This window comes from Parambassis ranga, chromosome 2 (assembly GCF_900634625.1).
Source record: "Parambassis ranga chromosome 2, fParRan2.1, whole genome shotgun sequence".
Classification (NCBI taxonomy): Eukaryota; Metazoa; Chordata; class Actinopteri; family Ambassidae; genus Parambassis; species Parambassis ranga.
Window position 1 is genome coordinate 20,472,228 of NC_041023.1, and position 16,036 is coordinate 20,488,263.

A 16,036-nucleotide genomic window follows, 5' to 3' on the forward strand; every position below is an offset into this window, starting at 1 on the left:
ATGCCATAGTCAGTTTCCGGTCAGTCTGAGAAGCGCTTACGACAGAAAGAAGTTCCTCTTTAAGGGAGCAGATCGGTCCCCACATGCTCGGTTCGCAGGAAACATGCCGTCACATATACGCTCAGATGGTTTGTATAAATAGCTGCATCTGCATCACACTAAAGAACAGCATCAGCAGTTTCCCATAGCAACAGGTTGGTGGAGAACATTCAGTTCTTCACAAGAATAATCATATATCGAATAAAGAGGCTTGTTATGCAATTACATCCATATTTCTGTGGCTTATAGACGGACATGGATGAGGCTGGAAAAAAAATGTTACAGTGGAAATTGTAAAACAGGAGACTCATGACGTTGCAGCATCAGAGGGCAATAGTACAAGCGACAATCAGAAACAGTTCATCACAAGTTTGAAAGCTGATTTCAAAGTGAAGTGTGAAGCTTGCTTCAGGCTAATGTTTTCTTAATGAGAATACTCATTTAACCAAGTCTACTGTTTTCATACACTTGCATATGCATTCCTAGAAAAACCAGCACACAAAACGAGCCGTGAATCTGTGAGACTCATCTGCTGAGTCAGCATCTTTTTTTCTACCTGCCCTCAGAAGACCAATAATTACCCGAGGAGAAGACGCACAGTACCAAGCTGGGATGTTAAATCATCATGAATAATCTCGGAGGAAGCAGTCGCAGATTAAATTAAATGACACAATCTGCGTTATCTGAGCCTTTTACACACCAGGCTGGTTTATAACAAAAGTGCAGCATGTGGCTTAAAACTGAAATAACTGAATTATTATAGAGTGAGAGGAGATGTAAAGCAGTTTTTAGAACATGACGAGCGTGTCAATTAAATTCTAGAACATGTAAAGCAGAGCAACGGTGAAGTCTGAGCTCAATGCAGTGGACTATTTTATGGAAGGCTTCTGCAAACCTATCCCAGCCCTTTTTTTGACTGGCCACATTATCATAGATCACACACAGCTGTGCACATGTGATCGGATTTAATAACAGATCATGCATGCAGATAGTGCTGTGTATTGTTGTTGCCCATCTTCCCTTATAACCCCTGGCAGATGACACTGCAGATACTGCAGAGAAAGCTGCAGAGTGGTAAGAACAGCATAGCTGGCAGGACATGGCATGCTGCCTTAGTATTTCCTATGTCTGTTTTGTTCTCACAGACACACACACATAATAAACAAATGGAAGTGTGAATTATTGGAAAGAGTTTACTCCCTTCTTTGGCTGCAATGTGCAAATTTATCACTAACACTTGTGGATGTTAGTTATTGAGTAGCTGTCAGCTAAAGACATCGATCCAGCTTGATGCCCGATTTGACTCTGTTTCTTTTAAAGTGCATTAGAGCACAGCCGCGGGGCTTTTGTCACAATATGCTAGAAGCTATTATTCAAGTGAGTTTGTCTCCAAATTGCATTTAAGCCACTTAACTAAATTTGACATTGATCTTTTGGAAATGAAAGATTAATCACAAATCACAAGGTAGAGGTGATAATTTAGATAATGAGCTCTGGATATTACGGTTCAGTTATGTACTGTGAGCTCGTTTTATCTGCCAGGACTTGGTGAATTAATTATACTTTTATTAGCTTTGACAGTTTTACTGTCTTCTTAACTTCTAATTACATGTCTGTCTACACACACACACCTGCTCTTACTCTCATATTTAGTAGCAAAATACACTAAGACTGTTTCCACATGTGCAGGAACATGTCGAAAGAAACCAATATCCCCAGTTTATAGTGAAGCTGTGTGCAGGATAAATCCTGCACTAGCAGCACATTCTTACCAGCAACATCCTCATCTTAAAAATTGATTCTTCTCAAAAGGCTGCAGAGCAACATTACAGAACAGAAACACTTCAAGTCGTACTGCAACAGTTTAAGAAAGAAAACAGGCAAATTGCATTTACTCTTTATCAAGCAGGTCAGTGTGTAAATAATTCAAACATCCATGCTGGAGTTATGGAACACTGTGCATAATTTAAGAACTGCAATTTGTTGCACTTAGTGTCAGGAGGGTAATTATAGCGAGTGTGCATCAGTGAGATAATGTTTATATGTATATAATATGTACAGAAACACGATGGTTTCGGCTTTCCTGACAACATCAACAACCGCCATGCTTGTTATCTGTAATGTGCTCCTCTCTCTCTCTCTCCTTCATCCTCTCTGTCCTGTCTACCTCTTCCTTTCCTCCTCTACCTCACTGGCTATCAGCAGGAAGCTTATGAGCCAGGTGCTGCTCAAGGTTTCTTCCTGTTAAAAGGGAGTTTTTCCTGAAACTGTTGCTCCTAAGACGATTCAGGCTCTGGTTTTCTGTGAAGCGCTTTGAGATAATTCTGATTGTAAAAAGTGCTATACTAATTGAATGTATATGAGAGATAGTGTGTGCTTTTGCAGCTTTGCCATTTTGCGGTTTAGACCTGGCAGTGTACCAAGAGTCTCCTATTAGCAGCCAATTAGCAAGAGAGAGATGAATGCATTGACCTTAAAATATAAAGAACACTGTGTGTGGAGCGTAATGAGTGTGTGTGCTATGTGCTTTTTGGGTAAAGATGAGAGGAGGTGTTGCTTTTTGTTTACACGTACCCAGTATATCCATGAAAAATGGGGTTTCATAAGAATCTGTGTGAGTCAGGTCAGGTAGATAATTCAGCTTCCCTCCTCCACATGTAAGCGTAGGCAGTGACAGGAGAGGCTGCGACAACTCCACTGTTTTGTTTTTGAGTTTTTTGAGTTTGTGAAGAGGCAGGCTGGGTGGGCTGAGGGGCAGCAAAGGTCCAGGGTGTTTTTGTCAGCGTCAGCTTACATCTACCAGGCAGAATAGTAATGAAGCTGGTTTGCCTAATTGTGGCCCTGCAACAGCTTTTAGAGCCCGGCTGTGTGTGTGTTCATATAAATGTCAAAAGCAGGATCCACATTAAGGGGCAGGCAGATTACAAAAAAGACTCTTAATAGGAATCTCCTTTTAGTTCCCAGCAAGCATTTCAGCCACAATAAACAAATGGAGTGTAATTTTTGAATTATTTAGAACAGAGTGTAGTGATGTTTCCATTCTGGGGTCATGAAGAAGGCGAAATAATGTGATTTGCTCAAAATAAAGTTAAGACCAAATAATAATCATCAGTGTAAGTAAAAAAATTTAATTTAAACATTTGTGTTACGCAGCTTAGAAAAAAGACTTTGTGGCTGCATTAGTCATTGTTTCCATGGATACCTTAATAAACAATGCCTCTTTAGACAAATAAATAATTTATAATAAGATTAAATAAATAGTATGTTAAGTAATCATCATCATCATAATCAGTGGTCCTCACTGTTTTAATATTGACAGCACTCAAAGGGTGACTGATGAGTTTATGCACCTTTTGTCTCATTCTACGTTCACATAGTTAGTCCAGTGGTCTTAATTTATGTTATGATTTTTCACAAGCTGTGACCTGACACAAAGCGAAACGTTGAATGTTACTTTTTTTATTTATCGTTGTATCTGATCCGCTGACGTGCATGTTTAAGGCTCTGTGTAGTCGAGCTATAGATGTGCGTTGTGTTCTACTTTACAAGCAAGTCGCGTCTCTTTGTTGACTCTCGGTGAAACCTCTCACAGCTAATGATCCATTTCACCACTGCCTCCCAACTTTCCTAAAAACATCCACAACAGTGACGATGATCATCATCATCATCTCTCATCATCTCTTACACATTCCCTTGTGCTGTTTAGCTGCTTATGTATCTGACACAGGCATGTACAGGACACACACGCACACATATCATGAGGATGCATTTCGATCTCTGCTGCTTTATTTAAATCAGATGGCAATATTGCATAAGGATATTGCCTTCATGTGGGATTTCCTCCTAAGAAAACGAGCTGAAGATGATGTGCAGGCTGTTTGCGTTTTTTGGTTTATATGTGTGTGGGTGTCTTTGCTTTCCATACAGACAGTGTTGCCATTGTGGGCAGGTACAACTGTAGTTGTCTGGTTTGCAAATCCATGCGGCTGTAATAAAACTCTTGTTAATACTTTTCTGAGTTTACTGATACAAGGTTGGGGATAGTGTTATATATATTTGTGCTTTTTATTGAGGGGATAAATGGATAGGGAAGGAGAAATCATAGCCTCAGTGTGGAATAGAAAATACGATTTCAGGTTTTGAATGTTGTTATTGTCTCATTTTGTAGGTCTAGCTGTGGCTCTGCAGCTCCTTCACGGGGACATAGAGCAGCTGAGACGGGAGTATATGGTCCTATTCACACGGGGAGTATCCATCACCAGGAAGCTGGGATTCTCTGATGTCATCATGCCAGGTAGGACTCACCTTTATCACTTCATCCCTGGATGTGCAGGTAATTAGCTTCTGCAAGACTGAAGTGATTTATCTTCATATTCTACATACAATATTTAAAAAAATGTAGATTTGTGTCATCTTTAATTACGACTGGCAAGCACTAAACCGACCTTACTAAAACAATCAATACAATCTCCTTTCAGCTGATTTACCAGTCAGCTGTCCATTCATCTTTTTCTTTGCTGTCACCAACAGTAATTACAAAACTGTAGTGTTTTTGCACCATGTACAGGATTTCTCATAAAACATTATATTTTGGGCCATAACCCAATCTATATGCTAATCAGTAGCCTCTCCTTTCCTGTATAACATCCAGAAGAGTGAAATTCAAAGTGAGGTTTGCCAAGTAGTCTGCTACAAACTTCAGGTAATCAGTCAAGGCAGATCTGAACTAACAGGTTGCACGAATCAGAATCACATTCACATCTGCAGTGTGACCAGTCCATAGATGTCCTCTGACTGTAGGAAGACATGAGACCATCTATAAGAAAGGGCCACAGCTGGCTATTTCAAAGCGAGGCTCCTCACCACTGAGCCACTGCAGTGTCTGTACCTTCTCCTTTTCTTATTTATTCCACATAAACTGCTGCCACAGGTTGACTTTTTTTATGTATCAGCTGGTGAGGAATGGTGTGGACACAGGTGGTACAAAATGGTCAATCAGACCATCAATCAGGAGACTCAACAAAACACTTACATCAGCATTTATTTATAACATTTTAGATGACACATTGCAAGGCTATCATCTTAGTAATTTCCTTTGTTGCTTTAAAATAATTACCTATGTCGTCATGGTAACGGCTGACGTCACCAGCTATTTCACGAGTATTTGAATTCCGCCTAAGGGTGCCATCAGAAAAATGAAATATTCAGGTTGTTTCAGGTAGATAGGCATCACCGAGATAGCTGACAGAACCCCTGCAGAGACCCTCGGGCTTTAGGGGGTCTTGTTACCTTGGTAACAAATGCACAACCACTTGAATGTGAGATGAAACATGTGAGTAAGGATGTACAGTGCATGTTTGAATTCAGTCTGAATTAGCCTGGACTTAATGGGGCTACTACTTTTTTTTACTACAGAAGTACCGATCGCTTAAATTTGTGATGTACACTGTCTGGACACACAGATAAAAAGGAAGTACAGACTGCAGGGCCCCACAGCACCTCACTAACTAACACAGATTTATTTTCATCGTCTCTTTCTTTGTCTTTGTCTGGCTACGAACCCTTAACGCTGAGTGCTGTCACCCTTTCTGCTCGTGTAACTCTGCCCTTTCTTTTGGATTTATATTTTTCTCCTCATTTTCTTCTATACACATACACACACACACACACACACACACACACACACACTCTCTCTCTCTGTCCAGCTGCTCCAACCCCCACCCTCTCCACTTCCCATTTTCCTATTGTACATTCACAAAAAAATAAAACCTCCCCCGGTGTGTGTATGTGTGTCAGCCTTGCTTTACAAGTGTACGTTATATGTATGTATAATCTCACTGGTTGCCATGGTTGCTATCGTTAGGAGCAGAAAAATCAATGTTGACCCCAGCGATGAAGATATGATGAGCGCACACACTCACACTGTACAGAGGATATATAGGCAACCAATTTTATAACGTGTCAGACCACAGCTTGGCTGAACAAACCTCTCCTCTTTGTTACCCAGCATCCTTTGCAACAGTTTTATTTCCCATAAGGGAATACATGTAGGCATGGCACAGTCATTGTATTTTCAGCTGCAATTATAAGGAAAAAAGATTGTGAAATATTACTTCCTGGGATTGTTTCTCTTAAGTGTCTTTGCAGACCACAGCAAAAGATTTTGTGTTACAGGAGACTTTTACTTGGACAATGAGTGTCCTGACTTTACATACAAGGCTTATGTGCAGGAATGGAGTGTATCTCGACAACAAGCAAAAAAGAAACGTCCAGGGACTTTAAAGTTCCTGACTATCTGCTGGGTACAAGACAAACTTTGCAACTAAACTATCCAACAGCTGGATAAACATCTGTCTATCAGTGGCTGGCTTGAACCCATATGTGTTTCATCCTGTCTTTGCCATGTTGGGCCGCAGTTGCATTGTTAAAGGGTTGTCATGTGATCTCATGAGAATCTTGCAAGAAAGATTAAAGCAGCTATTGGTAAAATTAGATTTTTTTATTAAAATTATGAGCCCCGGAAAAGTTAAAATATCAACCGTTAAACAAATTTGTATTGAATTATTGCCCATTTCCACATAAGTAATTACCTAACATTCACCTTTCCAGACCTCTTAAAGTAAGGCAGACAAATTATACCATAAAAATATGAAAGAATGTTACCTTTTTTTGTCTGTGCGTGCATACCACCGGATCTGCATTCAGCATTTATTTTTTTCCTCCCTCTCCCTGTGGCCTGTTTTGACCTTGTCATAGTTTAATAACCTTAACTGGCAGTTGTGCAAATGTGCAAATGTTATTTTTTTTTATTGAAAGTGACATTGACTTGAGAAATCTGCCTGCAGCAGATTTTGAATATCTTTCACATTGTGGCAGTCAAATATCAGGCGTTTAAAGTTTCACATCAGCAGGAAATATATCATCAAATGCCACTATAATATAAACGCTGTCCACCCCTGCCATGAAGAATTACTCAAAAAAAAACTGCTGAGTGGTCATTAATAAAGTCAGCTCATATGCATAATCAATGCCTTGTTGCCTTCTTTTGCCTGGTTGTTTTCTGCAGGAGAGATGAGAAATGACCTCTACATCACACTGGAGAAAGGAGAGTTTGAGAAAGGCGGGAAGAGCGTAGCGAGGAATGTAGAAATCACCGTCTATGTGCTGGATATTGATGGACAAATCCTTAAGGTAAACACATACTTTGCTGATAGTGGAAAAATAGATGTAAACATGGTGATTGATGGGAGAAAATCCATTATTTAAGTTCTTAGTTTGTTTGTTTTTTTTCAAGTCTCTTCATTTAAACATTTGCTGACCCAGATGAGAGCAAAGCCTCTCCAGTGTTTTGCCCATTTCTGGTGCAGCGCCGTGACAGTCTGCCTCTGTGGTTTCCTGCACAGCCTCAGCCTTGGATAGAAAATAGAGTCAAATATAACTCTGCTCTCAAACACACATAAACACACGTGTGAACCTTGTCTTTCACGCTTTATTGCCATTTTTGTTGGGTGTGGACGGTTTATGATGCATTTGTATGCGTCCTCTCTCTTCAGGGTCACGTCTCTGCTGGTTCGGGTGAGCCCGGTGGGGATGAGTACCACTCCCTGGTGCTGTACCACAACAACAGTCCCCGCTGGTCGGAGCAGATCAAGCTGCCCATCCCGGTCGACATGTTTCGGGGGTCGCACGTCCGCTTTGAGTTTCGACATTGCTCCAGTAAGTGAGAATGAGGTTGTGCGAAATCCCGCTGCACGCTTCACAGCTGAAGATAAAGAGCCGCCATCCTGCTCTGACGTACATTTTCTTTCTAAATTTACAACTGCTCTAGGTAACTACTGCTCCAAATACACCATGTTTTAGTATGACTGTAATGAGACTAGCTTGTCCAACTCCTCCTTTTCTAATGAGACAAAACTTTAATTATGACCAAAATATTGCTCTCACCCATCTTTGTGGGCCAAAGGGGAGCAGGCTGAGCACCCTCTCTCATAACAACCTGATATTATTATGCCAAGCTGGGAGGCTGTGTGCAGTAGATATAGCAGCCTTATTACTGCTGGCAGTGCTAGTATTGCCACCCAAGGGCTGCCTATTAGGATCCCAATTTAGGCCTGTGGTGACACCAAAACTGAGGAGCCCATATAACACAAACATCACTGAACCCAGAGACAACCTGCCTGTATGAACATGATCTCATTTTCAATTAAGGAAAAAAGGAGATCTTTTTTTATGCTTTTAAATGCTGTTTCAAGTTCAAGTTCTGAATTAGTGTTGTTTCTGAATGGTGTTCTGAAAGGCTGCCAGATTGTTGGTTGATGGAGTTTGTAGCAATTAAAACAATTTGAAGGAGAAGGATGTAAGGATGTAAGCTATTATAGCATATTCTATATAATAGAAAGTTGTAATTGGTAGAGTGGTTTTGAGGCTGAGCTAAGCCCACGTTTCACACAGTACCACTTAATCTGTCCTAATCTCTTTGTGCCTGCAGCAGGGAGGATTTATAGATTTTTAGAAAACCTGTCCGAACAGATCCACACACAGTTGTGTAAGCAAAAAAAGAAAAAGAAAAACAAACAAACACTCAAAGGAAGCCAGAAATAAATTAGTAGATGGTCCAGCTCCAAAGTTTAATACAGTAAGCTTCTCCTTAGAGAGTCAACACACACACACACACACACACACGCAAAGACTGGTAGACGCTGCCTAAATGAATCTCTGTTGTTGCAATGAAAGGAAATAGAAACGTTTTCTCACACTATGCTTTTTACTTTCCGCTGTGCCCACATTAGCACTTTGCTGCTAAAACGGCAGATAAATCAGATTACATGTGCTCATAATGCAAATTATGCCCAAAGCTCTCAGAAAAAAAAAACTTCCTAAAAAAACAGCAGCCCACATTAGTCATGCCCTCGAAGAGTATCTTAACAGCACCTAAAAATCCTGTTATTACCCTGCCTTTTGAGTTTTTGCTCTTCAAACTGACATTAGAGTGGTGTAGTTAAAGATGTCTGAATAGAATAAAGGGTAACATGACATGTAAAAAAAGAAGAGATGCTTTTTTTATATCTATTTTGGCCTAAATATGATGTCCTTGGTGTTGTTTGACAGCTAAAGACAAGGGAGAGAAGAAACTGTTCGGCTACTCCTTTGTCCCTCTGATGCAGGAGGATGGCAGGACTCTGCCAGATGGCAACCACGAGCTCATTATCCATAAGGTAAGGACCTGCATACCCTCGGTGCAGCAACACTGACAGAACAACATGGAAATGGCGTCCTTGGCAGGATATGTTTTGGCTCGGGCACATGCGCTGTGTTATGACGTGGTGCTGCGGAAATATTCAACTTGATGCGTTATTCCATCCAAGATAAAGTCTGAGGAGAAAGCAAACAAATGTTCCAAGTTCATTCTGTTCAATGAAAAAAACAGCAGCTCAGACATTAATCACCTTTATATGGCTGTCCAATCATTTGTCATCACCCAAAGAGGAGGGTAACACAAAAACCCTGCTGTTCCTGCTACGTTTGGAATCTTTAAGAATTTCTGCAGCACACACTGTTTCTTAACACTGTTGTCAGCATTAGCATCAAACAAAAGCAACCCAGAATGAATCTTATGACAGTTTTTGTTGGCATCATACTGCAGTTTGAGTTGCAGCTTTGTTTTATTGAGATGGTCACTGCTGGTTGCATCGTCTTGCAAGGCTAATACTGTCTATCTGAGCCTCCGCTAATGTCTTCTGCATTAATGGACAGTATTTTGAGTGGCAACAAGAACAGGAGAACATTATGAAAACCTGTTTATGTTGTTCACACTGTATTCCTAATTCAAATTTATGCTTGCGAGATTGACTCCTTGCTGAACCCACAGGTGTCACAGAGGCTGCTTTGGTTGGGATTACTCCCTGTATATGATTACGTGAATCATTCCTTTCCAGTCATTATTTTATCATACTGTTTAGTGCCACTAAAGTGACAAACAGCTCACATTACGGCCTGAGTAATGTCCACTTATGTAACACCGCTGAGCTGTGAGATTGAATTTAACCAAAGAGTGAGTGTTAATGTATGTCTGCTTGCTTGTGCATGCTGTTGTGTCTCTTTATTTAGCTTTGCATCAGTTTTGCACACTTTAAAAGGCTCGGTTCAGTCTTTGCACACATTTAGGGTTTGACACATCAAAAGACTAAAAAGCAAATAGAATGACCAGTATCCTTAGTTAAAAGCTACTGCCAGGCTCTCTTGGGTGTAATTCAGAATAATTGCAGAGTTCATGCTTTTACTCAGCTGCAGGCGGGGAGGGGTGTGTTCATACAGTAAACCTCCAACTCTGTGCAAGAGCATGGAGTGCATTCATATATATTTAATTGTCACTGACCAGAAAACTGAATATTTATTTTGTGGTTATGTCAGCAGTCTAAAAAACAATATAACAGCTAGTTGCGTCATCAGGTTTCATTTATTCCTGCTGAAGGCCTACTTTCTTAGCCCTCTGTGTTCCCACCGTTGAGGGGGTAAAGGCCCATTCTACGGCCAGATGGAAGTTGCTGAAAAGCTCAATGAAACTGTCATGGCCTAGTTTTCTCGTCGGACCCAAAATAGACACAGAAGAATCAGTCCAAACTGTGTGGTAGCTTTGGAGCTCAAACAGCCTCAGCTGTGTATTAAAGCTGCACATTAAATCCCCGACATACAATCTAATCATCAGTCTGATCATGCCATCAGGATGTATATTTGTCCAAGGATATTAATAAACAAAGTCTTGATTATGTAGATGCATGTATATTTTCTTTTTCTATTCGGTCATACTGATGCTATGAAATGCTTTGACAAAATGGCATTTAAACTGAAAAAACACACAGACACTGTGCCAGTTTACAAAATGTGCCTTTGTTTTTGTCTCAGTGTGAGGAAAACACCAGCTTGGCCGACTGCTCGCGATACCTGAAGCTGCCATTCTCCAAGGCCAACCTGCCGTCCAACAATCAGACGCTGAAAGGCACCAAGGAGTCTTTCTGGATCACCAGTTTCCTCTGCTCCACCAAGCTCACACAAAACGGTAAAGTAGGCTGCACATTTTGACATTTTTGGGGCCACATGCCCAGTGAGGTGGTTTGTTTTTTTTCCTTTTTAATTCAGAATTCCAACTTCTAACTCAATATTATCTTAAAGAAAACATTCTGTCTACTCTCAACAGTTTGAAAAAAAAGTCAAACTTCACACATTTTTGGCCTCAGTCGGCTTCCATAGTTTTGGCTGCTGCACTTGTAAACATTTTTAATTGGACTCCAGTCCTTCTCTGTCTAGGCCTATGTGCCTTCACAGTTCAGTAAGTAGCACACATTGCCCAAAGTTTGTAACCAGGCAAAAGAAAATCATAAAATAAATCACCATATGGTTGAGGTAATAACTCTGAGCCGGAGACTAGTTAAGTGCAAGTGAAATAGTCATACTAGTGTGAACAAATGGTGAGAATTGAATCAAATCAGAGCTTACTCTGTGAATTTTTATTTATTTTTTTTCTCATTTGTTCTTCAATTGTAGAAATATTGCCCACTGATGGAAGAAAAAAAAAAAATATATATATATATATATATATATGACACAAATTCACTCATAATGTTGCAGAAAAACGCACGTTAGCTTAAACACAATCCAGAGAGACCACTAAAAGAATTTCTTCTGGAGGCTTATGTTTTATTCATGCGTATGTCTGGGGACCCCCCGGCTCAGGAAAATGACTTTTTATCTCCTTTATCCCTGCTGCACTTGAAAATGTCATCATTTGTTTGGATCCAGTGGAGGCTGTAATTGAAGGGTGTGATGATGCTTTGTGATCCGAGGTGCATATTGCTCTTATACTTGTTCACAAACAAGTAAGAGATGCGTCTCTATCGCTTCTACTTGTCACTTTATTTCACTATGGCTGTCTGCTCTCCCTCTCTTTTTGTCTTTTACCCAGGTGACATGCTGGACCTGTTGAAGTGGCGAGCCCACCCCGAAAGGATCAACGACAGCCTCTCTAAGCTGAAGGAGATCGACGGCTCGGAGATCGTCAAAGTAAGCCTGCGTTCACATCCTCTTTTATTTACACATTCAGAGTGTTTCTGTTTGTATTGTTTATTTGGCTCTTCTGCACCAGTTTCTACAGGACACCCTGGACACTCTATTTGGGATTTTGGACGAAAGCTCGCAGAGATATGGGCTCAAGGTGTTTGATTCACTGGTAAGTTTATTTTTTGGAATGGTCCAATCGAATGTGAGGTAACATCTAGATAGTGTTTGAATCAAACAGAAACACAGACTGCTGGAGAAAGATCTAGTGATGTAACGCTTCAGAGACTGCTAAACCAATCTCATCCCGGTCATGCAGCACTGAGCTGATAGGGTGAGGCCAGAGATCGATCTCTCTCCCTACATCAGTCTCTCACTGATACATGAAGACAGTTTTTCCTCTCAGTGTGGTGTTATCAATGATGAAAAGGTCTAGTGAGCTGCTGCAGTCATCAAGTTTGCTTTTTGTGGTTTGGAGATCAAGAGTGGACTTATCTTCTGTTTTTTGGACAGATTTGATTTATTGTACAACAAGTGGTCCACATGGGAAACTTGAAGTAATATAGGACACCACTGTCTCTGTGGTTTTAGCTTGTTTTTTGCTTTATTTTTGACTATTTTTAGATAAATCACTTCCATTCATGTACCTTTTATAGTTCAGGTTAGAACAAAGCATTGCCTTCATTTTAATTATATGTGGTAATGCCACAAAAGTCTCTAATTAAAGTGCACATGGAAAATGTTCTTCCTGTTTTTTTTTCTAGGTCCACATCATCAACCTCCTCCAGGACAGCAAATTCCAGCATTTCAAACCCGTCATGGACACCTACATTGAGAGCCACTTTGCCGGAGCCCTGTCCTACAGGTATATGACGTGTCCACCATCACTTCTTAGTCCACAGCAGCGCCTTGAGCACACAACACTGCAGCCACATTGTATTTTAATTACACGTCACATGTTCAGGCAGGATGAGAAGCAGCCCTGTGCTGTGAGTAGGACGGGTGAATAAAATGCTTATGGTGCCCCCTGGCTGATGAAAAGTGAATCATGAAACTGGGCTTTATTTTGCCTTCTAGCTTCTCCTCCTATCAGCGTGCACACAGACACACATATTCGCATCCTGCTGTTCTCACCGGCGGCCTTCTTCTTCACACTCTCTGTACATGCTAAGATACTGGAGCTGCCTTCACGTGCACACAGCTGCTACATCGACCTGCCTTACACTCTTTTACCTATGATATTTTTTCATTAGGAGTGTCACATCTTAGTTAATGAACTGAGTGTGCATATGATTCTTTTTTTAAATAACTATCTTAAGTTCTTAAGGTGTCATCCCATCCTAATTAGGATAAAATCCTCTCAGTGTCTGTGCTGTTGAATGAAGATGAATTCTTTTGAAATCCAGAATTGAGTCTGTATTGGAATTAGAATGACAAAAATAGGATTAAAATCAGCTGTATTGCTGAAATAATGTTATTTCGAATGGGTTTAATCATTGTGAGATGGAGTGTTGCATATTAAAAGACAGAATTGCCTCATCTATTTTTCCAAATCCAGCGAGAGCAGCAATGTAGCTAAAGGTAAATGGTGATACTGACTGTCTGTGTGTGTGTGTGTGTGTGTGTGTGTGTGTGTGTGTCATCTCCAGGGACCTGATCAAAGTCCTGAAGTGGTACGTGGACCGCATTGTTGATGCAGAGCATCAGGATCACATACAGCAGGTGCTGAAGGTGAGGCGCCATGTAGAAAGGCAGCCAGAGTAATGTGTTCACACTCTATATTCCTGCGTGCAGCTGTCACTACACACACACACACACAAACACACACACAGGATGTGGATATATAAACAAACAAACCGCTAATTTATATCCCCATCAGCAGTGGATACAGGGTGCCACCATTCGTTACTCTCCTCCTCTGTCTATTACGCTGCATGCAGTTTTAATCAGCAGAGACACAGTGCCCCTGGTGTCGGGAATCCTCATCACATTATTCTAATGACTCATGCAGATGTACTGTCAGAGAGGCACATTGCTGCTTTTGAACTGTGGCTTTTCACAGATCGCTTCTGCGCCACAAGTAAATGTTAAGCCTGTCATGCTGTAAATAATAAATATGTCTGCAGGGGTCCTTTTCAGATTTAATTGTAAATGAAATGTGAGGATAGCTCTCTTTGTTGTAAAAAGGTAACACAAAGCGCTGCCTGTGAGTTATAGACAATCAAATATTTAAAACTTTTGATGACAGAAACCACAAAAACCCTGAGTGATCCTTTGAGCTGAGCTATAATTTCACATTTTTTGATTTATATTGTCTGTAACATAATAAAAAACATCATCTCAGAGAGGCTCAGTCGCTCTTCTTCTTCAGATCCCTTCTCTCAACAGTATTCTGTTCACGAAATTATCGAATAAACAGCTGCAAATGATCACATTTCAGAAACAAGAACATGCCAATGTTTTGCCTTTTCCTGATTAAGTGTTGTAATTTAATCAGTCCCACAACCTTTCCCAAAAATGCACCAGGGCAAATATTACATTGTTCATTGCACCACTGGAGGGGAAGCCAGACTTGCTTTTTCATTACCCGACAAATGACACACCATTGTTCCTTGTGTCCTCCAGGCCAGCGAGTACATCTTCAAGTACATCATCCAATCCCGCCGGCTCTTCTCTTTGGCCACCGGAGGCCAGAACGAGGAGGAGTTCCGAGTCTGCATCCACGAGCTGTTCATGTCCATCCGCTTCTTCCTCTCCCTGGAAAACAAAGCCCCCAGTCCCGTCGCACAAACACAGGTGTGTGTGTGTGTGTGGTATTACATGCATGAACACATCTTAAAATCGTAACTGTGTTCATATATTTCTATATTCACGCCTGTCCGTTCTTGTGCACCACGTCTTGTTTTCTGTCTGGAGGACTTCTGTTAATGCAGCTGTGATAGGTGAGAAATGGGCTGTAATTGAATTTCACACTGCCAGAGGGTCTGGAGTCGGAATAGGAATTTTCTGTGGCAGCTCTTCCTTTTCTTCTCCGGTGGGAGGTCTGCACAGCAGGGCAGCCGCCTTCACTGATTTCAGATCAAACCAAAACAAACAAGCTAAAGATGCCAAAGATAATCTCAATTACACACCACAAACAGATGCGTGTGTGGTTGTCGGTAAATACCTGCACTTCTCCCTGTGTGTGTGTGTGTGTGTGTGAGAGCTTTTTGTGTTGTGCTCACTTTTTCAGTGTTTTACAGCTAATTTCAACAATTAGAGCAATTACATTGATCAAAGCCAGCAATCGTTTTGCTAAATCTTCTCACTTTGAGGCAGCTAACAGTGGATATTCCAGGTGTGTCCTGTCTGTGCAGCCTGAACAGCTGTTTCCTCCCTCTGCTGACTTCTGATCTGGACTAATCTGTATTCTCGACACACAACAATAGCTGAGGAAGCAGGTCAGGCTACGGCTAATCCCAGTTAATCTGTAATATGTGGCACACACACACTTGACGCACAGTAAACAGGACAGGCAGGAATTTCTGTGTGGATGAACAATATTTGGACTGTACCCTCCAGTAAAGTAGTATCCACTCTGCCCTGCGGGAGATGGGAAAGTTTTGCAATAAATTCAAAAAATAAGATTCGATATTTTAAAGTCAGAGATACATGTTGTCATCTGGGCTAAGCCACAAGTACAGAGCTGAGGCAGACAGTTAGAGACTTGTGACAGCACCAACCTGTCAATCAAAGCAGCCACTTCTTTGTCATGTGTTAATTTAAGCATTAATATAGATTAAATAACCCAGGCCTGATGCATGGTGTAAGTATTCAAATAAGGAGAATTTCTCAATAAGCATTTATTACCAAAATTTCTTAAGTAATCATCCTTGTTTAACTCTTTGTTGCATCATCTACACAGGTTGTTTCTTAGGAGAAACTGACAGAAAGCTTCGATTTTCTT

At 40.8% G+C, this 16,036-nt stretch overlaps 1 protein-coding gene across 3 annotated transcripts in view; it reads left to right on the plus strand.

Moving 5' to 3' along the window:
* The window catches only part of dock4b (dedicator of cytokinesis 4b), a 97,320-nt gene that overhangs the window by 46,364 nt on the left and 34,920 nt on the right, over positions 1 to 16,036 (plus strand). For all 3 annotated transcript variants that reach the window (XM_028433130.1, XM_028433145.1, XM_028433137.1), the window contains exons 13-22: positions 4,208 to 4,333; positions 7,106 to 7,230; positions 7,593 to 7,755; positions 9,148 to 9,254; positions 10,942 to 11,095; positions 11,999 to 12,096; positions 12,179 to 12,262; positions 12,855 to 12,955; positions 13,740 to 13,821; positions 14,716 to 14,886. In XM_028433130.1, the coding sequence (XP_028288931.1) occupies positions 4,208 to 4,333; positions 7,106 to 7,230; positions 7,593 to 7,755; positions 9,148 to 9,254; positions 10,942 to 11,095; positions 11,999 to 12,096; positions 12,179 to 12,262; positions 12,855 to 12,955; positions 13,740 to 13,821; positions 14,716 to 14,886 (1,211 nt within the window). The remainder of the gene's footprint in view (positions 1 to 4,207; positions 4,334 to 7,105; positions 7,231 to 7,592; positions 7,756 to 9,147; positions 9,255 to 10,941; positions 11,096 to 11,998; positions 12,097 to 12,178; positions 12,263 to 12,854; positions 12,956 to 13,739; positions 13,822 to 14,715; positions 14,887 to 16,036) is intronic.